Source organism: Psittacula echo (assembly GCF_963264785.1).
Source record: "Psittacula echo genome assembly, chromosome: 8".
NCBI lineage: Eukaryota > Metazoa > Chordata > Aves > Psittaciformes > Psittacidae > Psittacula > Psittacula echo.
In genome coordinates, this window is record NC_137744.1 from 6,410,957 (window position 1) to 6,436,951 (window position 25,995).

Below are 25,995 nucleotides of genomic sequence, written 5' to 3' on the forward strand. Positions count from 1 at the left end.
AGCCAGAAGGCAATGCTAATTAGACTGGAAGATTGTTTAAAACAAGCTTTGAGACGTGATTGGAATGGTAAAATTGACTTTAGATAAAGTATAGATACATGTGTCAGTTTGAAGTTTGGGCAGGAGGGTGTTTAGCAAAATAGAAGCATTTGGAAGAACACCAGGGCTTATATATAACAGGTCATTAATTCACCCAGCTTCTTCCCAAAGTGTTTGATGTTAGAAAGTTCCTGTTTTCCTCTGATATGTAATCCCTACCAGCTAATAGAATGCAATGTATTAACTTAATTCTAAAGGAAAACTTTCTTTTGTGTAGGTGAACAGTGAAAGGATATTGGAAATACAAAAAAAATAAAATAATAAAACTACATATAGGTAAATTACATATAACCTCCCCAGTGGTTTAATTCTTGATCAGTTCTGGTTTTGCACAAACTAGGTTATCCTGTGAAATTTTGGTCCAATAAATTGTCTCCAACAGGGAAACTGGCACTTAATAGTAAAATAGAAAACAAGTGGGGAAGAATGCACTTGAGCTGAGCAGAAAGCATTATGAAGTACCTTTTATTATGCATATGCTTCTTGCAAGTACCTCTAATTACAGAATATAATGGATGTAGCTTGAGATCCTCTCTTAAAACTAAGTAATGTATATGTCAAACCAGAGACGTGCCTTTGGCCCTGATGCAGCTGTACCTGTGAACTGGGGCATACTGCGTAACCCAACAGACTTCTGTGTTTTGGAAACATTTAAAATCGAGCTCCAGAGCTTCCCCCCTGACACGCTGTTTTCCACATGAAAGGAATCGTAACTACTCCACGGTGTTATGTTGTGTTATCTAAAGAACAATGCAGCGCTGTGCCCTGACACCAGGGAGACATAGCAGACCCAAGAAGTTTCCTCTGGAAAAAGGATGCCCTTCAGTGAAGTCTGCCCATTAAGGAGGACCCTTGCTGGTTTTTCTTTTTATTATTGTTCCTTCTTTAAACAAAGAAACTGTACCTCTTAAACACCGGCCCTGCTGCTGGTCGGTGATGCAGCTCTTCTCCTACTGTGCTGTCTCATGACCTTATTTCTTCTTTTAAAGCATGATGGGGATTTTCCAGCTCCTGGTATCATTTATTTAGCCTCATGCCTTTAAGTCCTTACCATTCCTTTCTCACTCAGTCTCTAAAATGCCTGTTTTGGGGTTTTTTTCTGCTTCTGAATTCTTATCTTCCTGCCCATTCCATGTGCCTTTCTGCTGAGTGAGTCTGCTGCCTGCGGCTCTGCGCTTGGGGGTATTCTCCTGCTTCTGACATTTCTGCCTTCCTTCTGTGCACATCACATTCTTCAATTCTTGCAGCTTCCTACTGAGCCAGGATCACAAGTAAAAGTTTCACAAGATGAGGAATGCATATTTTTAATACGTAATAATTTGTAAAGGTTTTAATCTATGTAGCCAAAAAGCATCATTAAGAATTTATCTTAATTGTTTTAAATAATGACGATAATTGAATGGTAGGAGATCTGATGCTGCCTTTGTTAACAACTGACATACACATCTGAAAATTACAGTTGTATTCTTATTCTGTGCTAAATCTTGAAATATTAATAGATTATTGCAGTAAAATATGACGTCTGGTTGAGTGATCAGTGAAAATTGTTCATCACTGCAGTGGCTTTTTAGACTAACTAGTCTAAAAAGAAAACACAAGAAAGATTTCAGTTTTAAAAGTAATTAAGGAAAGGAGGGGAGGGTTTAGGGGTATGCTTATGGCATTTAACAGGAACTAACGTAAGAAATTATTTGAATTGGAATGTCTTTAGGAATGCATCATTTTACCCCTGAGTTTCTGAGTTACATTATGAGCAAACTTAACACAGTTTGCGAGCAGCTAGAATACAGCCACAGTCGGTAAGATGGCAGTGCGTTAATGTGTGTGTGTTTGCATCTGTGGGGCAGAGAGTGTGAAGTGTATTTGTAGATTTGTATATAAATACACTTTAATTTTTTTTTCATATGTTATTATGAAAAAACATGAGGGGTAACATCAATTCAGTCTAAAATTCCATGTGTGGAGGGCTGGTAACAGCAGGAGCCATAGCTTGTTCTCTCCCTGCATCCCTCTGTTTGCCCCACTCAGCATGGCATGTGCTCCCACCCCATGCTGGCAGGGCATCCATGATGCTGTGCACACTGTGTTTCCTTCCTGTCTGCACTCCTCTTTACATCAATACACGTCAGCACTACTTTGTGCTCTGCATGTCACCCACTCACTGGGCCATGTCAGTGACTATTGATTTTTCTTTTCCGTACATAGATTTCTTTATTGATTTCTGTTTGGCAATTGGCAGTGTCCGAGTTACATGACCTATTTCTTCCAGGCAGTACTAGCAGGATGTTCCACTCCATCTTTGCTAAGGTTGTGTAACACATTAAACAGAGGCGTCTCCAATGTACTGTAGAAATCTTTCAGGTAAGCTTAGGCTCAGTGGTGCATCAGGAATTGAGCTGCATGTTGGTCATGAGTTTAGCTGCAGAACAGCGTCAGGAAACCAAGAGAAATTTGGCTGTCTCATCTCAAGCTCTTGGAAGGCACTGAACATGCATGTTGTGATGCCATATTTTCCATATGTGCTCCCTACAGGGCTGGCCATCCCAGTGGCTGGCCAGCCAGTGAGCATACCCACTGGCTTTTAGGGGTAGGTGTTTGATGGGGTTCCACATCAAAGAGCAATGCCTCTGCTTCTATCTTAGTGATACAAGTCATTATACAGCATATATATAATTAAATGCTGCCCCATAATGAGAGTTCTAAGAGCAAGACAAAATGAAAAATAAAGGAGGCACCTCCTGTGTTTCTCTTCCCTGTCCTAAAGCACCTATTAGTTGGTCTCTCAAATGCAAATTACTAAAGGCAGGAAGGTTTGCTATTATGCATTTGCCCTCGATATGATTTTCTATCCCCTTCACACAAATAAACATGACCTCCCTAGTATTATGTCTTGGTTAATTGATTCAAACCACCTTGGTGGTTTGAAGGGTGACCTTATTAGTGTATATAAATATATAAAGGGGGAGTGTCACGAGGATGGAGCCAGGCTCTTCTCAGTGGCAAACAATGATAGGACAAGGGGTAATGGGTACAAACTGGAACACAAGAGGTTCCACTTAAACTTGAGAAGAAACTTCTTCTCAGTGAGGGTGACGGAACACTGGAACAGGCTGCCCAGGGGGGTTGTGGAGTCTCCTTCTCTGGAGACATTCAAAACCCACCTGGACACATTCCTGTGTGACCTTATCTAGGTGTTCCTGCTCCAGCAGGGGGATTGGACTAGATGATCTTTTGAGGTCCCTTCCAATCTCTAACATACTGTGATACTGTGATATTTCTGAATAAATTCAAATGAGAGAGTACTGTTATTATTACAGATCACAATTTTTCTTTTGAGAGGAAGCTAAATTGAGAGCTTTCTGTAACTAGGCATTATATATGAGAATTCTGCCTAGGGAAGATTCTACACTGGAAGAAGATGACCTACAGCAGGGAAAAAGGAAATGTAACAAATATAAACAGGGAAAAAGGGAATTATTGGATCCCTCTGTGCATAACAGGAGTGGCAATGTGGTGATTTGGAAACAATTTTAAAATGTTGGAATAATCCAGGTTCTGAAAGGGTAAAATTGAAGTGCAAAAGGTGAGGGTATCTTCCACTGTAGGAGAGAAAATACTGGTGTTTTCTTGGGATTGCTCAGGGGTGAATTTATGTGGGATGAAAGCAAAAGTCATAGGTGAGCCATGCTTTCAGCTTTGATTCTTTGCCCGTTCTAGAAAGACATTTTTTGAGTAGGGTATTAATTATGAAGAAAATTGGGAATGATGGCTGTGGTGGAAAAAATGCAATCTTAAACATTCTTCCCACTGTGCTCAGAAGCTTATCTATTTGAAGGGACCTAAATAACAGTTATTTATTTGAAGGGACCTAAATAACATTTATGGACTAAAAAGTGCAGGCCAGTTAGGACTTGGACTGTAAATTTATTGAAGCTGAAATACTAATCTGGATATGTATTGGAGGAAGAGTTGCACAAGGGCTGAATCTAAAGAAGTAGTAGGGCCTGGGGAAAATAACTCCTTGATACACAGTAAAATATATCGGACAGAAGGAAAAAGAGTACTTCTGATGTCAACAAGGGGTTATTGTTAAATCTGTGCAAGTAAATTTAATTTCATTAGGGCAGTATTGGAGTCTGTATATTGTTAAAGCCTGCACATTAAAATATAAACAGTCTAGTAAAAAGAAAGACTGATAATGGGTGGAAGAGAAATGAATGCAAAATGAAAAGCATGCTCAAATATAGATTGTATCTAAAGTAATTAAAAGTACTGTTAATTCATAGGCATTCAGCTAGTGAAAGTTAGGCACTGTGCTGTGATAGCATTCAAGGAGAAATAAAGATTAGGAAATGTCTCTCTCTGCAGAAGCTGGCAATCCAAGCATGAGAGTTTTTCTGCTAGAAGGCACAATAAAGTCACCTGTGGGTCAACATGTTTATAACAACTGGTGTGAGCTTCGTTTGCTTCCCTATTTACTGCTTTTTTAAAGCAACGGATGGGACACAGCTACCAAACAAACACGCTTTTTTGTTCATTCATTTTCCTACCATTTTCTAACAGATTTCTTTATTAGGCATCTCTTTAACAAAAATGCACTAGTAACAGTGTTTGGTTGTTCAGATGGAAAGCAGCTTGCAATAATTTGTTCTCAAGTATGCCATGCTGATGATGCAGCCAGTCTTTCCTTGCAGTCTCTGTATCTATTGATAAGGTTGTTTCTTCTGAATTAAAATTATTCAAGTTTTGCTTGAATTAATACTACTTTTTAATGGCCATAACTACAAGGATCTCTCTTGAGATCCTTTTAATCTTTCATTCTGCTGATGTTCTTTTTGATTTGTCAATACTGTGCATATATTAGGAAGTATTTTTTCTTACTTTACCCAATATATAATCAAGTTTCATTTCTAAGAAGTCTTTCAATATCTCAGATTCTTATTTTTCCCTCACACCTTAAAGGTTATTCAAAGGCAAGATTTCCAGAGTAAAATCCTCACTTTACATATATATTGATCTCTAAAAAGATGGAAATAAATCTTTGAAATGGAATGCCATCTCTCTTACTGAGAGAGGAAGAGATAGTCCATCTCCTCAGTATAATGAGGAACCTAGCACATACATTATTTTTGTCTATGCAAACATATATGCATCCAGAGAGCTTTATTAATCTCAATTGGGAAAGGAGTTCAACTTTCAGCAGTCCAGTGCTATCTATTAGGCTATGCCAAACCTTGGAATTAATACTATTGAATGTGTTAGTTAATTATTCCATGTATTATAAAGGAAGTATCATCTTTTACTTAGTTGAAGTAGATGCTTCAATCTTTTTTAGTCTTTCCAATCATGCAATTTGGTAAAATGAACTATTTTAAGGATTGTCTGGTTTTTCTCATTTTCAAGTCTGTTGCAAATTTTTGCATTTTAAAAAGTCTTTAAGGATCAGGATGTTGAAGGAAGATAAGTTTGTACAAACAGTTCACAGAAGCCTAAAGTGCTTGTGTTGACAGGTGTTTAACACTCGTGCATTATAGTTTTGTCTTACTGGTAAAAGGTGAGAAATTCAAGGTCTGGCTAAGCTGCTATGCTGAAAAAGGAGAACCTTGAATGCAATTACATGTTATCCGTGGGAACTATCTGGTGCAAATGAAGTTCTTCCATTGTGAACTCGCACAGTGTCCCCTTACCAGACGTAAAGGCAGCTGTGTGAGGTGATACAGTAGAGAACAAAGTAGAGGGTAATTTTTCTTGATGTCTTCTCAGTTTTCTCTTCAAACACCACTACCTCTACACCAGTTGTTCCATAGCTGAGCATGGTTTCCAAGACTAGAATTTGCACAGTAAGAACATTTTGTACTCTAACAGTGCTATCGGTGTTTGTATCAAAGCTTACTAAGTAAAATTTTCAGAGGTACCAAAGCACAGGATTGTTTGGAAAGGAATTCAGAACCTAAGTGACTTATGAATTTGTGTTTTGTGTGTTAAGTTAGGCTGGGGCTCTTTTGAAAACTCTATCCTATGTGAATTTGTCATTCTTGTCCAGCAACAGCGCCTCAGCAGTCAGGCCACAACCTCTGATGAAGGCACAGGACCCTCTGGTTATGTGATGTCTGCATATCACGTAGCCAAACACAGATGGAAATGGCCCTGTACAGGTATTCTAAAGTGTAGGGTATCTGTTCTCATAAGATGAGGTGTATGTAGTGGAAACAAAAGAATGGAGGTTGGTTGCATTTTACTCAAATTTCAGCTACCTTCATAGAGCCCAAAAGTGGACTGCAGGTCAGGTGAATGCCAGTAGACCACATCTAATTGTAATGCATTCAGTCTTTGTGGTATTAGGCTACCAAACTTCAGATAAATTACTTCAGGCTATAAGTATTTCTGCATTTTTCCTACTTAAGGCTGGGTTTACATTTAAAAAAAGGAGAAACATGTTCTATTCAAAGTGCTAAATCTGTTCCAAAGCTTGTATTTTTCTTCTGAAATGCATCTTTTAAGTAGCAGTGAGAATGAGGATCTTAATCCATTCCAGGCTACGCTGGTGAATAGGCAACTACAGGCACTACTGCATGCTTCTGAAAATTAATGTACTTATTCCTATTTATAAATTTATAATACTATATCTATCAATATATAGTAATGGATTACTATAATCTGTAGCAATCCATTACTGTATCTTGTGTCCGGGTAAAACCAGTGGTATTCTACCAATGAATGAATGTTTAATTCCTTTTCATATTGTGAGCTACTGTCACTTGCTGGTAGAGAACAGTGCATAATATGTACAATTAAATTGCATTGCTGCTTATTAGGTCAGTGTAGAAGGAGAAATTAGTGCAAATGAGTAGGTGCCATAATGATATGGCACCAAAAACCACACGTCTGATGCTGTAGATGAGGGCAGGAGGGAAAATACTGGCTGAAATCCAATCCAAATGGTGTTGGTATACATTGTAATTGGTGTATATTCTACCCCAGTTTTAGGGGGTATTAATGGTACATTCATTTCTGACATCATTTGGATTCTTTTGAGGTTTACATCTGGAAGACAAGGGGTTTGTTTGTAATTTCAGCCCATCTGGATGTTCGGTTTCCTCAAGGCTGATGATAATGATCACAATTACTTCTAGGGATAAAGGAATGGACATTTTCCCTGCGCAGTGAAAAGTAAAACTTGCATGGTAACATTCTGTTTTGCTTCAGAAGCAGCTGTCGTAACATTGCATATTACAGTGTTGAGTGAATGTTTATTGCTTCTTTTGCTTTGATTTCTGTCTGTTTCAGAAAGCATCCTTTATTGCCTATTGGTCTAGTTTGCCAAAACCAGCAAAAAGCAGGAAGGCTTTGTTTTCTTAACCTTGTTCCCCTGCTGCCTTTCTCCAACACTCTGCATTGCTCTGTGTAAGCTCTCTTGTATCCCCAGACACAGACTGGGCAAGACTGGATACTTGACTAATCTGCAGCAATGTGGAGATACCCTGCAGTCTCCTTCGGACACTTACTTAGCCTTTGTGGGCTAATTAGAATTGACATATCCAATTAATTCATATGAATTCTTGCTTTCGCTAGAATTTCAATGTGAAGTGGGTGGAAGAGCCTGCTAGTGACACGTGAATAGATTTTGCAGTGGAAGACTCACCTTTTCTTTTCTATCTTTTTCTTTCTACGCAAAAGGGATTAAAAAGAGCTATGCTTGTAATGTTTGTGTCCTGTGTCATCTCACAGCTCATGATAAAGTATGGTGCCAGCTGTCTACACTGCTTTTGATAACATTACGACGCACTTGATTAAAGCCTTCCACAAAAAGGAATCTTGTGAGAGATTCTTGTCGATGCTACCACAAACATTAATCTCTGAGATAAAATAGTGCTTTACGCTTTTCCTTTTCCATTTCTGGATGATATTTGTGGGGGACTTTGAAGTAAGAATGCACTTGTGTTTTCACAGAGCCTTTAAGAAAGCAGGTATTTAATGTTTGCAAGACTACGAGTGCAGGAATGAGAGCCAAGTGGAGGGAGAAAGCCCTTAAGTTGTAAGTGTGAGATTTGGTGCAAGTCAGTTTGAACCTTTTAGATCACTCTTGTCTTTAAACGACATTTATTATGTTATAATACTAGTAGCAATGCTGTCATACAAAAATGGTCATACACTTGCACAAAATGGTCAGCTGTCATAGCCTCTTACTTTAAGAGTCCCTGCTTTTACACATGATGCCATAGGCCACAGAATATAATGTCTCTAGCAAATGTGCTTTTCAGATAACAGTATTGCATTAAGTGGTGCTTAGCACTGAGCAACTGTGTCTTCCTTTTGTGTCAAAGTCGGCATTGGTTTGGCATTTCTTAGCGCTGTATAGCCAAAATGTCTGGATTCATGCAAATCTATAAAGCGAAATTCCCTATAGAGAAAACAATATGAAAAGTGGTTTAGGTAACTGAATCTTCACCAAGAGAGCAAGTAAAGTAAGTACCCTTGTTTTGAGAACTACGGAAATGTCTCTGGTTTGGGACAGTGCAGAAACACTGGCCAAGTTCATATATCTAGTCAGACATGTTTTGAGATTTGGCTGGGGACTACATTTAAGGTTGGGGTGGGTTTGGGTTTTGTTTTAGCTTTGGCAGATGCATTAGTTTTTGGAACTGGTACTACTTCTGTGGTTGAATATAGTGCGGCTCTGGCAGTAGGAATTCATCGTTCTCCTGCTCTTTATTGGCTGACATAAAACATAATTACTGGTTGTTGATGCAAATCCATGTTAATTTACTGGGTTGAGACATCCACATATGCACTGACTTGTAAAAACCAAGTCTCATGTCAGTGGCTTAGACAGTCTTTATCCTTGTTTAAATTCTTCATGCGCAAGAAGGGGAAAACTATCAGGAGCAAAGAAGTGCTGTTTCAATACTGGTAACTTTTCAGTTCTATGTTCTGGTGTCTTGCATGTTATACATACTTTATAGACTATTACAGATATATTCTTTATAGTAAATAATTTTACTGCTGAAACAATTTCATTGATGACTTCAAATCATTGTTACAAAAAACATGGTTTGAAGTGGTTGGCCTGTTCTCATCATCATGAGATTTTGAAAAGTTAGTGCTCCATTCTGTAAAGCATAAAAACACAGTTTATAAAAACCTGCAAAGTATGCTGTGGTTTCACAAAAATGCCACTAAACCACCATCCTTTTGTACAAGAGATAAGTTTTATGTTCAGGAATCTCAGTGGTACCTCTTCCATTCTTATCTTTGGTTGCAAACACAAATAGTACTTGAAGCAGTGTATATGGAAGGAAAACATTGTTCTTCTGAAATCAGGACTTGTAGCAAGGAGGGCTTCTGTGCTTTCTGTCAGAAACCAGCATATGGTTTTGGTGTATTGGTAGATAACAGCACTAAATTGGATACTGTTGCATTAAACAATATATAATTTAAATCCGTTAGACAGCTGAAATTGATGATTTTGACTTGGTGTGTTTCATTAAACGCCTTTACCAAAGCTGTTTGAATTCCCATATATATTTGGGTGTGAGACCCATCCAAATATGAGTAATTCTGAAAGCAGAGAGGAGGGGCTTTGTCACTGTACTGCCCATGTCTGCACCAGCTCATCCCTGTAGCGTGTCCAAGAAGTTTTGAGAGTTTTAGCCAGTCTCATCCAGGGGTGTATCCTACACCAGTGACTTTCTGGGAGAAAATGCACTTGGTCCTTGCGAAGAGGCATGAGCCATGTGGTCAATGAGAGGTGACTGTGGCCTCTGTGGCCAGCTGTGCGGTGGCTTTCCCTGGCTTCCAGAGCTTGTGCCATCAGCCTCTCCTAGTGTGCAGGTTACATGGGGGCAAGTGAGGAAGGAGATGTGGTAATTAGCAAAACAGATGATTGAAAATCAGCCCTTTTTAGTACCTCACTGAACAGTTTGTTATTCCTTACACTGTGATTTTAAATATCTGTGCGTGACTCCTGGTTTGCTAGCATTGCAGTAACTTATGCTAGTGGTGTGCCACCACTGAGCACCTTAGAATTACAGCAATGCAATCAGTGAAAGACAGTTCATTGACTGAATCCACTTAATGGAATAATAATTCAGGCCTAGATAATTACATTAAATGTAGGGTGAAGGTATATTAAATTAATAGTACAGGGTTCTAATTTTGGAACAAAAAGGAAGAATAATGCACAGTATTGCAGGAAGAGATTAACGTTTCACCATAAAATGAATAAAGTATTATTCCACTAACATAAAAATTATTATTTTTTTAATTATCCAAAAGCTCAGTGATACACAGAAATTGTTGTGGTTTGTTCATATGTCCAAAGTTTTAAACATCAAAGAAACTGTTGTCTCTGTAATGGTCCATGTGAAACACATTGGTAATTCTTAGTCTTTTAATGGAGATAACTACACTACTATTTAGATAGTATTTTTAAATATAGGCATAAACATTATTATGAACATTAAAAAATTAGCCTTCTTTTTCCTAAGGCTGTAGATTGTTTATCACTATCAAGGATTACATTTTATGTATTACTTGTGTTTCATTTGCAAATGCTTCTTTCTCCTGCAGAAAGCACTAGTTAACTTTTACTTCAGGATCCTGATTTGAAATGTGTACCAAATGATGCAATGCACGTTACATTGCCCTGGTAGCCCATGCTATACCACAGCAATTCTCTGTGCGAAGGCAATGCTGGGAGTACGTCAGTGTAAGTTAGGAATGATGACATTTGCCCTATGAAAAATTTAGAAGGAGCAGTTTCTGTCATAAATTCCCAGTAAGTTATTTTTCACAGCGCTCTGTGTTACAATAGCAATTGCTACAAGCTGCCTGAATTCCTGAGTAATTATCTATGATCAATTATTGTTATAGATAGTCATATGCATGCAAATATATATATGTATGCACATGAATATTCACGTAATTGTTGACAACTGCGAGCTGCTTGAGCAGCCTTCAGCAAATTCATGATAAAAATAAATGTACTTTTTTCATATTCTCATTAATGCCCATTCAGAAGAATCTGGTTGCTAATTTAATTTCTGTATGCTTCCCTCTGAATTTTTATGAATATATGTAACATATTTTTCCTGAACGGATACAATTTTCACATGGAACTACCAATTCTGCAAGAACCTAAGCTAAATATCTGACCCAAGTGAAAGGTCAGTGTTGATATTTTATTTCCAGAAGACAAGCCCATAATTTATTCTCTGAATTATTCATTCACTGCTGTTCAAAATTCTAATTTTCTGTTACATACAGAAGCTCTTATTCTCCATAATCTTGCATTTCTGCCTCGTCATTCATTTTAAGAGGCACTTGAAAAATTGAGAAGATGAGACTTCCTACAAGGAGATGGCTTTTACACACAACTAGGATTATTATCAAATAAACAGCAAAGTTTAATTGGTCACAAGGTTTTAGTAACAAATAACAAAGGTTTGTAGTTATTGGATAGTGTACTACTACACACACGTACGACTTCCTTAGATCCTGCTGAGGGTGCAGCACATGAATAAAGATCAGAGTACTGGAAAGGTATAGTAAAAGCTTAAGACATTTTGTAGTTGCAATAAAGCCAGTGGAGTTCCCTGGATTACCAACAAGAAATGTAAAGAAGAATTTGGGTGTAATTTCAGTATTTCTGAGAGACTTAAGTGCTGGTGGTCGCATGCAGTGTGGCACACACTGGAAAACAGCAATTGGAGGCATGTGAACAACTAATGCAGGCAATATTTGGTAATCAGTTTTAAAGCTGGCTGAACATCTTCTAATACGTTTTCGGAGGTAATATCTTCTAGTCTTCCTTGGTCTTGTTTCTTTATAACGGTATCCCCAGTCAGTATATCCTGCATAGCTTGTTTTCATACACATAAGGAAGAGGTCAAGCCATCACAGATGTCTGGCTTACATATGTTTTTTAACTGAATCCATATACGGATCAGTCCTTACTTACTACTGAAATAAAGTGATTGGAAACAATTTCTTTTGTGATGGAGAAGCCACAAAATAGACTGACTTTCCCCATCCTCCTGGGTCTTGCTTCTGTGCATGTCAGAAAAGAAATGTGCCTCAGCTTTATTTTCCTACTGGTACATTTCCTGAGAGTTGACATTGAAGCTATTAAACATGCACAGGTGTAAGTCTGACAGAGGACAAATGATATATGGATGGTGTGATACATTCACCGTTTTGTGTCAGTATGCTTATGAGAAGGTTTCATTATCCTATGCTACTGTAATATTAAGCTTTTGCCCAAAACTCTAAGAGAAGATGAAATGCATTTTGAACTGGAGATATTTTTTTAAATGCAAATTGACTTCCAGGGAATTTAGACCTAAACTCTTTGTGAAGACAGAGTTGAGCAAAAGATGTGCATTAGAAGTACAGTGGGAGAGCAGTTAGGAACACCTCAGAGGGATGCTGCTGAAGTTCCATCAAGAAGTAGTCAAAAGCATTCTCTTTCAGATAAGCTGAAGTACTGTTTTAAGCATAGGTTAGGATCAGTCTGATTAGGATTAGCCTGACAGAAATACTTGTATATTCTATTTGCTTAACATTGTAGGACATTTTAAAATCCCTGTGCTGTTTTTAATGAATTTAATTTTCTCCTATCTTTTTATGGTTTAGATACTTGTACCATAGTAATATATTCTCGCTCTCTCTCCAGAGATAGATACGTATACATACATAAACAGAAACATTAAGATGTTCCAGTTTATTCAAGCTTACCTAATTAGAGTATTTGGATATTACACAATTTAAGTCACGTTGACTTCATTAGGATTAAGCAGACCAAGAAGGGCTTTACACAGTTTGTTCAGAGATCTGTAGCAAGAGCTACAATGTAAAAGCTACTTGGAAAATGTTTAGTTAGGAGATACGAACACTGGTTAATTCTTGATCATCTTGACTATTTCATAATAGAAACCAGTATACAGTGCAGATTTAGCCTGGGTCAAGCCTTGTCATAATCAGTGACCCTTCTGAGATCCATTAACAACAAACCTGCATACTACGTCTGAGTCTTCTCTTGATCATCTTTTATGCATAGTCACTTCAAGATCCAGTCTCTCCATGTATTCTTCATGTTTTCAGAGAGCAATCTGCAGGGATATAACCTTATCTTCTGCTTTTCTCTAACTCTGTTCCTCTTACCAGCTCTCCAGTCATTTGACTCTTTAACGCTTAAACATAAACTTAATGATACATTTAAATACCATATTCTGAAAAAAAACCTGTTTCAGAGGCTGGTCTACAGTCTTTTTGAGTCCGATTGTTAAAGCAAAGGCTCTCATGTCTTTCTAATTCTTATCTGAAATCAGAAACACATGGCTTTTTCAATAAAATACTTTTCAAGGCACCTTAATTATGTTTGATGACATTTATATGTATCAATTACAATGGAAATGCTAAAGCTTCTTCTGGAAGTAAAAGATATCATGCAGGTGTTGAGTTTTTAAAGAAGGTTAAAATATCTAATCTTAACACTCTATCTACTTAATGTGTCTATTTACAAGATAATAGGAAGGCATAGGAAGTGCTTAGAAGCACTGCGACAAGTTCCAAATTATAGACTCAGGAGACAAGAACCAGTTGTGACACAATTTGCTTCTGGAAGGTGGGATAATTATAATGGAAGGGAGCCCAAGAGGGAGGAAAGCTGCACATAAGAAAGATTCGAGGTGTTTCAGGTAATACACTCTAATTTGTATGATGATGTTGTATATTTGCATAGTATTACCATAGTTATTAATAAATTGCAGACTTGCATTTTTAGGAAATCTCATTGTGTTCTGTGTATATAAACTCGGTTATAATACTGCAGTTTAACCGTTTTAATAAAGTGATAGGCAAATGTTATTAAAGGTAGTGAGAGGGATGGTTTTTATTATGTAGCATTGCTAATTTACTGATTTAGAACAAGAAGAGTTTTTAAAGTAAAAGCTGAAACAAATTTGGGCACTGTTGTGCTCGAGCTGCAGTCCCCAGCCATTAGGATGAAATGTATTATCTTAATACATTTGTAGTTTGTAGAACAACAGGGGCTAGGATTTTTTGTATCTTTAAAATCTTATAATTTATTGAGTATTTCAGCTTAAGTAGCACATATACAGAAAAGCCTTCTATTTTTTAACTTTCCCTAAGGCAAAGCAAGCTTATTTAGTAAACAAGGCTTCTCTTGTCATTTGAGAAATTCATCTTGGTTAATATCAAAACAGGTATAATTCTGAGTGTTGATACACTTTTGGTGTGCAGTACAGCATCTCCTTGCTATAAAGTAACTAGAATGACCATTACAGTAGTAATTCCACTGGATGGTTACTACAGGCAGATAAGTTAAACTGCACAGACGTGGGGGTTTGTGAGAAGACACAGGGAGATTCAGTCACATCGGGTTCAGTTACCTCTCATTCAGAGGCCTCATTCCTCTGCTCACAGAGTAGGTGGTTATGATGAACATGACCTTGTTAAAACCCTACCGTGCAGTGACAAGCCTGACACTGTATGAACTACATCTGACATGGAGTTTCCTTAATAAAACTTACTCCATTTCTTTGATGCGATACCCATCTAGATATTTTAGCACTTTATCTTCAGTCTGTAATACTTAAAGTGGGTCATATTCTGTGGAACCAAGGTTTAACGCATACTTTTGATTTAGTATTTTCAATTGTATACTAAAATGTGTTTCCTTGTTCAGATAATTTCAAACAAAGGACCTTTGTGATTTACGTGAAAAAGTCAATTTACCTCCTTCAAGTTGCTATTCATATAAAGGGTCTTCCACTTGGGAATTCCTTTTAAAGCGGAAGATGCCATACCTGATGGGAATGCACTGCCTCACAGACTTTGACTTTGTACTGTTCTGAGAATTTCAGGTTTAAGTTGTATCATAGAAATATCACCACCAAATTTTAAATGATCTGCCTGATAAAATCACAGAAAAGTCAGGGACAAGAATAAGGTTTCTGCTGTGTTTGCCATTAGGCTCTTAGCCTTTAAAAACATACCTCCAGAGAGGAAAATATAGACAGAAAATATGTTCTGATTGTTTTCCTTCTATTTATGTGTCAGAACTATTTAGGCTAAAATCGCAGTGTATGATTATTTTGAGGTTTTGCTTTTATTAAACAGGCTGTTTGCCTGGTTTTATTCAGTCAGTGCTAAACGACTGCATGCTATCACAAGCACCATAACTTTTATTGCGAAGATACAACCTTTGCAGGAGCAGCATACACAGCAAGGCAGACAGCAGGGAGTTGTGGGATCCCATCTGGCATGTCATGTTTTCCCAAAGGAGATTCTAAAAGCCCAGAGCTGCCTTAGGGAATTCTGTTTCCTTGTCATCTCAGAGCCCTGTGCTCCACCATGCCCTCAGGGAGTCTGGTGGGAGAAGTCTTGTGCTGTCCTACCAGGGCTATGAGTGCATGCCCTTGGGACCAGGAGGGCTGGCAGGCAAGCAGGGACCGGGCCTGCTTTCCTGGCAGAGCATCTCTGAGGAGCTGCATCTGATGTAGGAAGTCCACAATAACTTAAAGTCAATTTGTGCATAATCTGAGAACAGGTCGAAGACCACTGTGTAGTGGGGGAGATGTTCCTGAAGACTGAGCTTTTAAATTAACCTCCTAATGCTGCTCATTGTACAGTGGTGCTGGCACTCAGGAAGAGAGCATGGCAGCATCTTTCTCTGGCAGTTCACAAATACATCCAGCTTCAAGCAACCAGGAAGGTGAGGCCTGAGGAACAGTGGAGTGTGCCATGAGTCCAGATGTGCTGCTTTCAGGGTGGGCTGGGGTGGGAGCAGCCTGCTGTACCAAGCACAGTTGTGTGTTGAGGTGGCACCAGTGAGGTGATGAGGGGCAAAGATGGAGCTGCTGCATGGGTTTGTTAATGATCCTGAGCTCACACTTGAAACAGAGACCTGCAACCGTGGCTACCACAGTTGGACTGGCCTCAAAAATTGTGGGGATTCCTTAGGCTTGTGCATGAAATTCAAAAATGGGAGTGTAGCACAATATTTAGGTTGTGGTATTTTATACGCCTTACCATGGTGAATTTAATGTAAGATGCTTGAAATTCTGTCAGGGGTGTTTCCTTTAATCTCCTCAGTCAGATCTGTGGCTCTGCACTTCCATTTCTCTGAACCTTGCAATTCAGTGAAAATGGGAACATTCTCAAAGTATCACCTACAGGAAAAGCAGTATATACATCCATGTGTTTATATGTATTTATTCATAAATTACATTGACTACTTACATGAATGGCAACATCAAGAAAAATTACTATAATTAAAAATAAGGAGGTAGGTGAAAGTCATCACTTATGCAATATAAGTTATCTAGCTAAAATTATACCCTATGTCAGATAAATTTTGACGTGCACACATTTTTTACCTCTCTGTGACACATTACAGCAAAGCAATTTCATTGTATTAGTACTTTTAAGTATATGATGTTGGGGAGGGGTGTCCACAGAAGAAATAAATTCTTCTTATATTGCAGGTATTTCTTGCTCTGCTATTCAGGTGTTTACAAAAAATTCATTAGTATTTACCCTTTTTTTCCCCCATTGTACTTGTTATTTTTTATTTTAATGTTTGCTACAATAATTTGGACTATTTTATCTTAGTGGCTAAAATTTTATTCACATAAAGTACTCATTTGTGATGTTATTACATACCTGCCATAAGATATGAAAGCACCCTACGCTATAGCTGAAGACTTTTCCTTATTCCACCTCTTTGAGTATGTGCAAACCACAGGTGTTATATGGTCAGATACAGAATTCAAACCAGAATGTATGTACAAACAAGGAAGAGTTTTTACCTGGACTTGCATTACAGACCCAGAGCAGGAGGGTTCGTGTCACACTGTATTTAGCTATTTATTTCTGCCGTCTGGATTTATGATGCAAAAAGGAAGAAATACCTATTTGGAGACAGATTCCCTGGTTTTCAGTTTCCAATATGCATTTTTAACTATATGGAATATTCAATAACTTATTTTTTACATCTTCCCTTACACTCTGTCAGCACTTTGACCAGCTGAATAAGCCCTGCAGCAACCTGCCCTGTCTCTTCCCTCTTACCACCCTACAATAACCTGAATCACTAGAAACACCGGAACAGGCATCTCCAACCAAACAGGGGAGGGGAGCTGGGGGGATGGCAGGGATCCTCACTGACAGTCATGAGATTGCTAACATAGAAAACTGTGTTTTCCAGACAGCAAGCAGACTTGTCCTTAAACACAAATCAGTTGTACATCTCATTAGCAAGTGTCATTTTCAGCACAGCTTCATCTTGGCATTATCACTAATGATATTCTTCCATAATAAACTTGTCTGGCTTTCATCTCATTCACATTTCATTTCTGTCTCTTGAAATCCTTCTTTCCAAGTTCTGTTATTGTACAGGGCATTAGGATTTGCTGAGCTCTAACCTAAAATACACTACTGCATCAGTCTGAAAAAATCAGATAACCTCTAGCTAACTTCCTTTATTTAATGTGAAGGTAATAATGTTATCATATATTATACTCAGTGAATATACAGGATTTCTCATTGTTTGAACAGTGCTTTTATATGAAGAAGCTTGAGTAAACATTTAATAGATTTACCGATTTACAGTCATGTCTTCCTGTGTTCAAGATATCATTACTTTGGCCCTGGCCTCCCAGTTACCCTTTCTGCAGTGTGCCTGTCAGGCCTGTTTGACTGAAATGGAGTGTGGTTGACTTCAGTCCACTTTCTGTTCTCACTAAGCAGTTTATAATCCAGATTTAGTAATAATTTGGCAATTTGTATGACTGTGTAGTTCTTGACAGACAGTGTTTGGGGTCACTTTTAATAGTCTGTATTAATTCTCTAAACCTGTATGTCCAGTTCCACAGTAAAGTTCTTTCTGTAAAGAAAAAATTGGTAAAAATGACTATGCGACATGGAACACATTAAACCTTGCTTGGTTAGTTTTTTCCCTGCTCTTGGTATGAAAAATAATCCTGCCTATGCTAATGGCACCCTCTTGTCTCTTTTAGAGGCTTTTCTTTTTTCTTTTTCTTTCTTTTTAAACCAGAAATTATATCTAGGATTTACTGTGGAAGAAAGAAATCACCTGCCAGGAGGCAGAATTTTACAGGCTCAGGAGCATCATTTCTGTGGTGCATCTCACAATAATAGCACACATTTAACACAGCAAGAGCAGAATATATGGCTGTGAAACTGAAGGCTGATAGAGTAGTTGGGATAATGAGTTAGTCTGGCAGGTTTGAGACTATCTCAGTCATCATCATGCAGATGAGATGCCTACAGGAACTGGAAGTGATCTGGATACTTGCAGTGTCACGTCCACAGAACAAGGCTACCCACCTACTTACTTGTTATAAACTGCAACTCTTCCAACGGTGTTTTCAGGTGCATTCACAGAATCTGAATCGATGCAGTTCACGTCTGTGCGTGCACCCACTTGCCTGCTCTTTTCTGCTCTGGAACAACCTCTTTTATATCATATCACCTTGGTTGCTAATGGGGGAAGGTGCATTGGAGAGAGAAACATGCAGCTGACACGAGGTTAGCTGGCTGCTGAGAGCCAGGATGAGGTGCTACTTTTGAGGATTGTGTCTGACTTCTTCCCATTTTATAATTAATTATGGTAGTTTCATTTTAAAATAAAGATCTTGGATTTAAGGCAAGCTTAAATGTAGAGCAATATAATTTTTGTCTTCTACAGAGATACTGATTCACTGTAATTTTTTGTAATATTTTTATCTTTTCCCCTTTACTGTGGCTTGTGAAGTCTCAGCTAAACCACTCACTTGCATCAGCACTTCTACTGTGAGGAACAATTTCCTTTCATCTTCTGATTATCTTTCTGAGCATACTTTATCTGCGCTTTGCTATATTTTGAATTTGATGCACATAGTAATTGAGGTTGCCATCGGCATGTAATTAATAAACCTAAAGATAAAACAACGAACTTACTTGTTCAGCAGGTGGATTTCCTTAAATGCTACTTCTGTTCAATTCTTCATATTTACTAATGACTTGAGAAGATCACTCCAGTTGCTCACTACTTTGTAGCATCTAGCATACTTTCTGGCTTTTATAGCTTCACTGGCCAATCTGTTTCTATTTCTGCTTAGCTTCTCTTGACAGTAAACTGAGAGGTTTCCAGAGCTTTTATGCAATAGTGAATTACTGGGAGAAATATTTTCTGCTTGTTTCCACAGGGATAAGCAAAGCTGGACTTTGAAATAAAACCAGGAGGATCTGGTTTAGCATCTTTGTAACGTGTTTCTGAGTGTGCAAATTCAAACTCTTTCTGAGGGGAAACCAAGCACTGCCTAGTTGGTTGCTGGTCAGTAAAGGCATCCTGATGCGTTCACTTACTCATCCCCTTGGCACAAGGAGAAGTTGAGAGAAAAATAGGCAGGGAAGGAATTCTTTCAGTGCTTTAATAAAAATAAACATTTGCTACAAATATAAAACAGATGGCATACTAATATCAAATACAGCTGGCTTTTTTACTTTAAACTTTAACAAAATAGAATGACTTACTTTAGTGGTGCTGACTAGCTGCATAGTATTCATTATGGAAAAAAGATGAAGAGCGTTGTTCTCATCTGTAGCTAAACCATTGCAACTTCCATTTGTTTCACTGTTCAATCTTAAACTCAAATTCCAAACCTCATTGACTCGTTGTGATGCTTTACGCATGATACGTATATAACAAATAAATTAATTCTGCCCCTACTATTTCAAACTGTTTTAAAATCCGGGATCTTTGCAGAATTAACTCGGATAGCAAAGTGTCTCCATTCCTTGTAGGTTGCCCTCCAAGCTAGAGGCAGGGGCTTGATTTATTTTTCAGTGTGAACTTTAAGTGGGAGAATGGCTGGCAGAGAAAGCATGGTCCTCAGTATGAGCTGTAAGTGGTCCAAACAACTTTACCAAGTGTTTGTTTGTGTTTTGTTTGACTTCCATCCAATTCCATCTCATAAGCTTGTTATTGGTCAATGCATTTTCCTTTTTTTGGTGTTGGAAATTATGATTGCTAGTAAAAATACCCGTATTGGCATCCATCAAGATTTCATGTTGTTTGCAGTTCCTGATTTTCTGTTTTGAGGAACAAGTTTAGGCAAGAAAAATAACGTGATATTTATGATGTAACAGAAACATAGTTGAAATTAATAGTGGGCAATCAAATCAGACTCTGAAAGTTGATTTTGTTTAAATGCTCATTAAATTCTTTCACATGCTACATCCTGTTGTGGCAGCAAGAAATCTGTGTTCAATTCAGTACGTTTCAGACTTCCTATGTGAATCTGAGTGAATTATTTAATGTATTTGAGCTGAGATATCTTTGTGCTTGTTACCTGGGTCTAAGTGGGGAATTGGCTTGATGATAAAAGGACAGAGACATAGATGAAGCAATGTTGGATAAAGGGAAAAGGGACTTGTGTGTGGGAAACGTTACTTAGATACAATACCCCAACCCTCCCTCACTCCTCACCAGAACTGGAACAGTGGAAGAAGATCCATTAAGAAGTATTAAACATGAAGACCCTGTCAGTGGCTGAAGCCTCTGAACACTCACAGCTGTTACAACATGCTTGCTCTTTTCTCAGATTCTTCCCTGTGCAGTTACTGGACACAGGAGTACCATATCTGTGCTCTGACCTGATTTGACTGTTCCCATCTTACATTACATACAGGACAGATGCTCACCACCAATAGCAGGGTTCAGGAATTTTCCTGTAAAAGCATAGGTGAAAGGGAAGTTCTGCCAAAGCTAAGTCATTCCAACTTAGTGAAGGCACTGACGCAATCTGAGTGAGTGAGACCCAGTGCAGTGGGACTGCTAAACACTTGCTAAACTTGCTATACACCACATAGTTGGCTAGCACTGAAGCATAGCAGGTGATGACGGTCTGACTCTTCCCCACTTTTTGAAAATGGGAAAGACCTTCAGACTCAGCATATAAGGATTCTTTTTGCCTTCCCCTTGGTGACTTAGTTGGACCAATGGGTTTGCGGAAACCAGGCATCCATAAGTCCCCTGGCCTTTCAGCCAACACCATTCAGAATGTTTAACCTCCTGGTTTTGTTTACGTAGCTGACAATGCACTATTTCACTTCATTGTGTATCTTCTTCTTTCCCCTCAGAATTACGGTTTGGAGACTGAAAACCTGAGAACTCTGTCTCACAAGCTGAATGCCTCAGCCAAAAATCTTCAGAACTTTATAACGGGTAGAAGGAGGAGTGGCCATTATGATGGCAGGGCCTCCAGACGACTGCCAAATGATTTTCTTACCTCTGTAGTTGACCTGATTGGTGCTGCCAAGAACTTACTAGCCTGGCTGGACAGGTAATTTACTATTCCTTAATCCTTTATGCATAAGAATAATTCTTTGGGCTGTTTTGTATTTGTTTTGTCTTTCTCTCTTGTACTCTTATATTCTAATATTAAAATGGCAGTTCTGGAATTCTAGTTCTAAGTTTTGTTTTGCAAATTTCTCGAATGTAGGAGGAAAAAGTTTAGTACCCTTTTCTGTCAGGAGGGTGTTCATGTTTTCTCTAATTACTTTCAGTCTGATAGTATTTTATGTGAAATGAATAGTTTTATCCTATTCCAAGGTGACATTTCAGTGCCACAAGAGGCGATGTCATGGGTAATTTCAGAAAGAAGGGCAAGGAAGAAAAGATTGTGGAGTTTGAACTGTCCTTCAGCCATCAAAAGAGACACAAAAAAGCTGGAGTTGAGCAAATCAATTAAGAATATTCAGAATAAATTATAGTACATGCTTTGTCTGAAAATAACTTTTTCTCATTGGAGTTCTTACCGGAGTAGGATTGATGTGTTAGATACAGTTGTGGTGTTAGTGCTCAACAATCAACCACTGCTGGCTTTTATTTTTCATTTCCAAGTTCAGAATTTGATGTGCGTATCTCTCTGAATAAATGCAGTTAAAATTTTGATGGTGGAAAGACAGAAACCAAAACACAAAATAGCGTCAAAGCCTTATGTTTTGTTTCTCTTTCTTTGGAGTTATAGTAACAAATAGTTTTATCTTGATTCTGAATGCTTTCGAACGTATAAATGGCACCTTAGAAATCACAGTGAGAGTGAATCACCTTCCTTTTCAGGATTTGTATAATCCTGGTGACATTTTTCTAACCTAATGCCAGCAGTCATATTCTCTTGGGCTATGACCTTGTCAGTTCTTATGAATTCAAATGGGGCCAGATTCAGCTAGAATTTGCAAAGCCTGAAGAAAATCCAAGTGTGCAGGAAGCTGTTAGTGACTAAGTAAGCATTACTTTGCTGTCTTAATTAAGGTGCTAACTGCTGCTGAAGAGTGGTGTCATGTTAGAAAAGCTGTCTTTGTAATAAGCTGTACAAAGGAAATCTGGACTATTGACAATTTTTAGGAAGCTCCTATATCCACTTGCCACAAGAACTATAACTTCTGATTTTCTGGCCAGAATCCAGTTTACAGCCTTCCTGCCTACCTTGTTTCTTGTTTAAAAGGTATACTTTAGAAAAGTTGTGTAACTTGCTACTGGAAATTGTTATGATTAGGTATTTCGTATTTATGTGATGTAGAATTGATCTCTATATTACATATGTCTGCTTATTCAGTGAACAGGAGGCATAATTGTTAAGTCTGTATTAACTTACCCTTCCCTTCTGACAGGTCTCCATTTGTCAGTGTGACAGAATACTCACTGCTGAAAAACAACATTGTTCAACTGTGCCTGGAACTTACAACCATTGTGCAACAGGTAGGAGTGATTATCTTCCTCTCTGAGTCCTCCTCATTCTAATGCTAAAAATTGCAGTATTGAAAACATTGCTAAGCTTTTACTTCATCAGAAAAATTGTTTTAGCTTTGCCTCTGTTCTTTACATATTCTCTTTCTCTGGGAGTGCTGGGAAGATTTCATGTCAAGTGATCTGCCACCATGCAAGTGTTAAAAAAAAGAACAAAGCTACAGTGGGAAACAACATAACTACTGCTAACAGTTTATTACAGGTTAAAATATAAATGATCAAAATTCTTTCAGGGATAAGTTCTTAGAATACATACAAATAAATGTGTTTGTACTGTGGCTCGTTCAATTAAAGGAGACCCAGTTACCTGAAAGTTGTTTAATGATTAACATGAAATATTCATACTGAGCAAACCAAATATGGAATAGATAATGGTAGTAGTGTTATCATCACTAATGTTCATTAATTAATTGTAATATAGTACTGTCCACAGGTACACAAAATGAATTTATCTAGTCTGTGGTACTACGTAATATACAAATAATAATAGCCTCTAACAGTGCCTGTCCTTGAAGTAAGTAAGACAAGAGGTGACACACAGATACAGAAACACTAAGTGGAAGCTGGTTTTACAAATATTTAGTGAGCTTCTCCTCTTGTGGGGAGATGAAAGTACTGATGAGAAAAAACGGTGTTACTGCAATATGTGGAGAGGTTAAAGAACAGGCAGGGCTGTCTTGGAATGAAGCAAAAGAGAAAGATGAAAGTGTTGTAGGAAGGAAAACAAGAAAAAAGCTTAGTTAAAGCTGTAGTTTCATAAGCACTGACTAAACAACTGGCCAGCCAAATGGCCCTGCCTCCAACATAACAATGAAGTACAGAGTAGCTGCTTTCTGCAACCTCTATTTTCTTTTCCCCCTCTTCAATTTCATTTTAATTCTTGGAAAAAAGAATTAAGGCTGATAAGTATCAATCTTTGTATTTTACACTATTATCCTTAATTTATAATATTCAGCTTTATTCCTGTTAGAAATTTTGTCCTTTATGCATTTTTACAGTGCAAAACAAAGATCTTTTTTCTGTTTTCTTGGTTTAAAAATTCCTATGTAGGCATTTAATTATTTATGTATCTTTATTGAGCTTTCTCTTACAAGGTGTTTATGGCACTAGGCTATTTTTGATTTACAGACTAAGCAAAATGAACTTCTCTACAGTATAAAAAGTTTGGGTTCTGATTCTGCCCTTCAGCTGGTATTGCACTTTGTGTGTTTGATTTTTCCCTGTGGTCTAGGTGAGAACAGTATACTTTCGAACTGCTGTCTCCCTTTCTGTCATTCATTTAGCTGGTTTTGGCAGATGAAATTCAGTTCTGCTTTGCCAGCAATAGTTTGGTAGTTTGGTTCTTTTTTTTCTTCCAAGTCTTCAACACCACTCCTAAAGCTGTCCTCCTTTTGACAGCATAAAAACAATCTATCTTTTAGCGTAAACTCCCAAACATTCCAAGATGAAAAATGTTTAGTTAGTTCTTCAGGTCTGTTAAAAACCAAGTTTGTCTTTTCCTTATTGTCAGGTCTGAGCGTTTGATAGTCACCTATTGAGACCTTTTTACAGTAGACTAAATTTAGCAACCAGAAAGAGTAATAAAAACCAAAATCATTGATAGGGAGAATGTTCTGCTGTTACTAAATCTGAGGAAAATTGATCTTACTGTGTGAAAGCAGAAATGTTTCACCTAACCCAAAATTTCAGTCTTAACTATAGGCTAAAATATGAATTGAAAGGTGGAACTAATAGAAACCTGGATCTCAGATCCTTTTAGGTACTCTTTGTTTCATGAACAAAGTAAATTTTAGGTGTCTAATTCAGTCAGGGTGAAAGTAGCAGTCAGGGCTATGCATTTGGCACATTAAGGATGCTTCAACCTGATGATTTATTTTGTGCAAAATTAACATGCTTTTGTGGTTAACTTACAGCTGCCAGTCAGGGTGAATTTCCTTCTGAATAGGGGGTATTGCTGCATAACCTTAGTTTAATATAGACACTGCTTATGAAGCTTCTTGCTGGGATGTACTGAGTGACACGCACTTAGCTCTAATCAGGAAGTAGTTTTTAAGCTTTTATGTCATATTCTTTCTCTGTATGACTGTGAAGATGAAATCTTCATTCAAAATTTAAACTAAACATGAACTGCAATGCTGGGTATTATTATTTACACACCACATAAATGCTATGATGAGTAAGCAATCACTTGTTTACCTGTAAACAGTATTTTTTCATAATGGTTATGAGAACGCTGATCTTTAGTTTTAGAGGAGTTTTACACCTGTCCATTTATGCTTAGGATTGTACTTTACTCAGTTTTCTTATCTCTCACAATATCACCTTCACTAGAATAAGTAGGGAAACTATAAAAGAATAGCATTATGCAGAAAGCTGCAGGCACAGCCTGATTTTAAGGTGTGATGTCCCATCAAAATGTGCTGATGACAACGTGCAAAAAAAGCACGTTAGAACAGAGTATTGAAGTGTTTGAGCTGCTGACTTCATTTTGAAGTGCAACTTTACCTTCAAGGTAGACTAGCTCTCCTTTTTCCTCTGAAAATGAATCCACAAGACTTACTTAACTGAATTTGGATTTGGTCATGCTCTAGTGCCAAGGTTACCCTGGGGGAAAGATAACTGAAAAAACGGGAGGAACAGGTTTGGAATTTTGTTCATAAAATGTAGATGCTGATTAATTTTTCATTGAGTAGAAAGAGTTCACTTGTTCTAATAGAAATGGGTTTCTGATTTTTTTCCCTGTTTCTGTCTGAGATGTTTAAACTCATGATAGATGCTTTTGGTACATCCATTATACTGCACGAACAAATGTCCTCTAAACAAAAGATTTTGACTGTGCCTAGTGAAAGAATGTCAGCACAACTCAGGCTAACATTTTTCCAACAAATGCCAAACAAACTTTTGCTTGTTCTCCCCTTTATTAATGTTTAATTATCCTCACTGAGATAAATTCAGAGACCATAACACAGATTTTTACCCTACTTTTAGGCAAACACTTTGTGTTCAGGATGAAGCTATGTTTTTTAAAGCCATCTAGTTTATACTGCCATGAGAAGAAA

The 25,995-nt window shown here is 37.8% G+C and overlaps 1 protein-coding gene across 1 annotated transcript in view; it reads left to right on the forward strand.

Moving 5' to 3' along the window:
• Window positions 1-25,995, forward strand: part of LOC308224578 (connector enhancer of kinase suppressor of ras 2-like) — a gene marked incomplete at both ends in the record, with an annotated part of 189,371 nt that overhangs the window by 63,744 nt on the left and 99,632 nt on the right. The window contains 2 exons of the mRNA XM_080624676.1: window positions 21,268-21,470; window positions 22,801-22,888. Of these exons, the coding sequence (XP_080480802.1) occupies window positions 21,268-21,470; window positions 22,801-22,888 (291 nt within the window). The remainder of the gene's footprint in view (window positions 1-21,267; window positions 21,471-22,800; window positions 22,889-25,995) is intronic.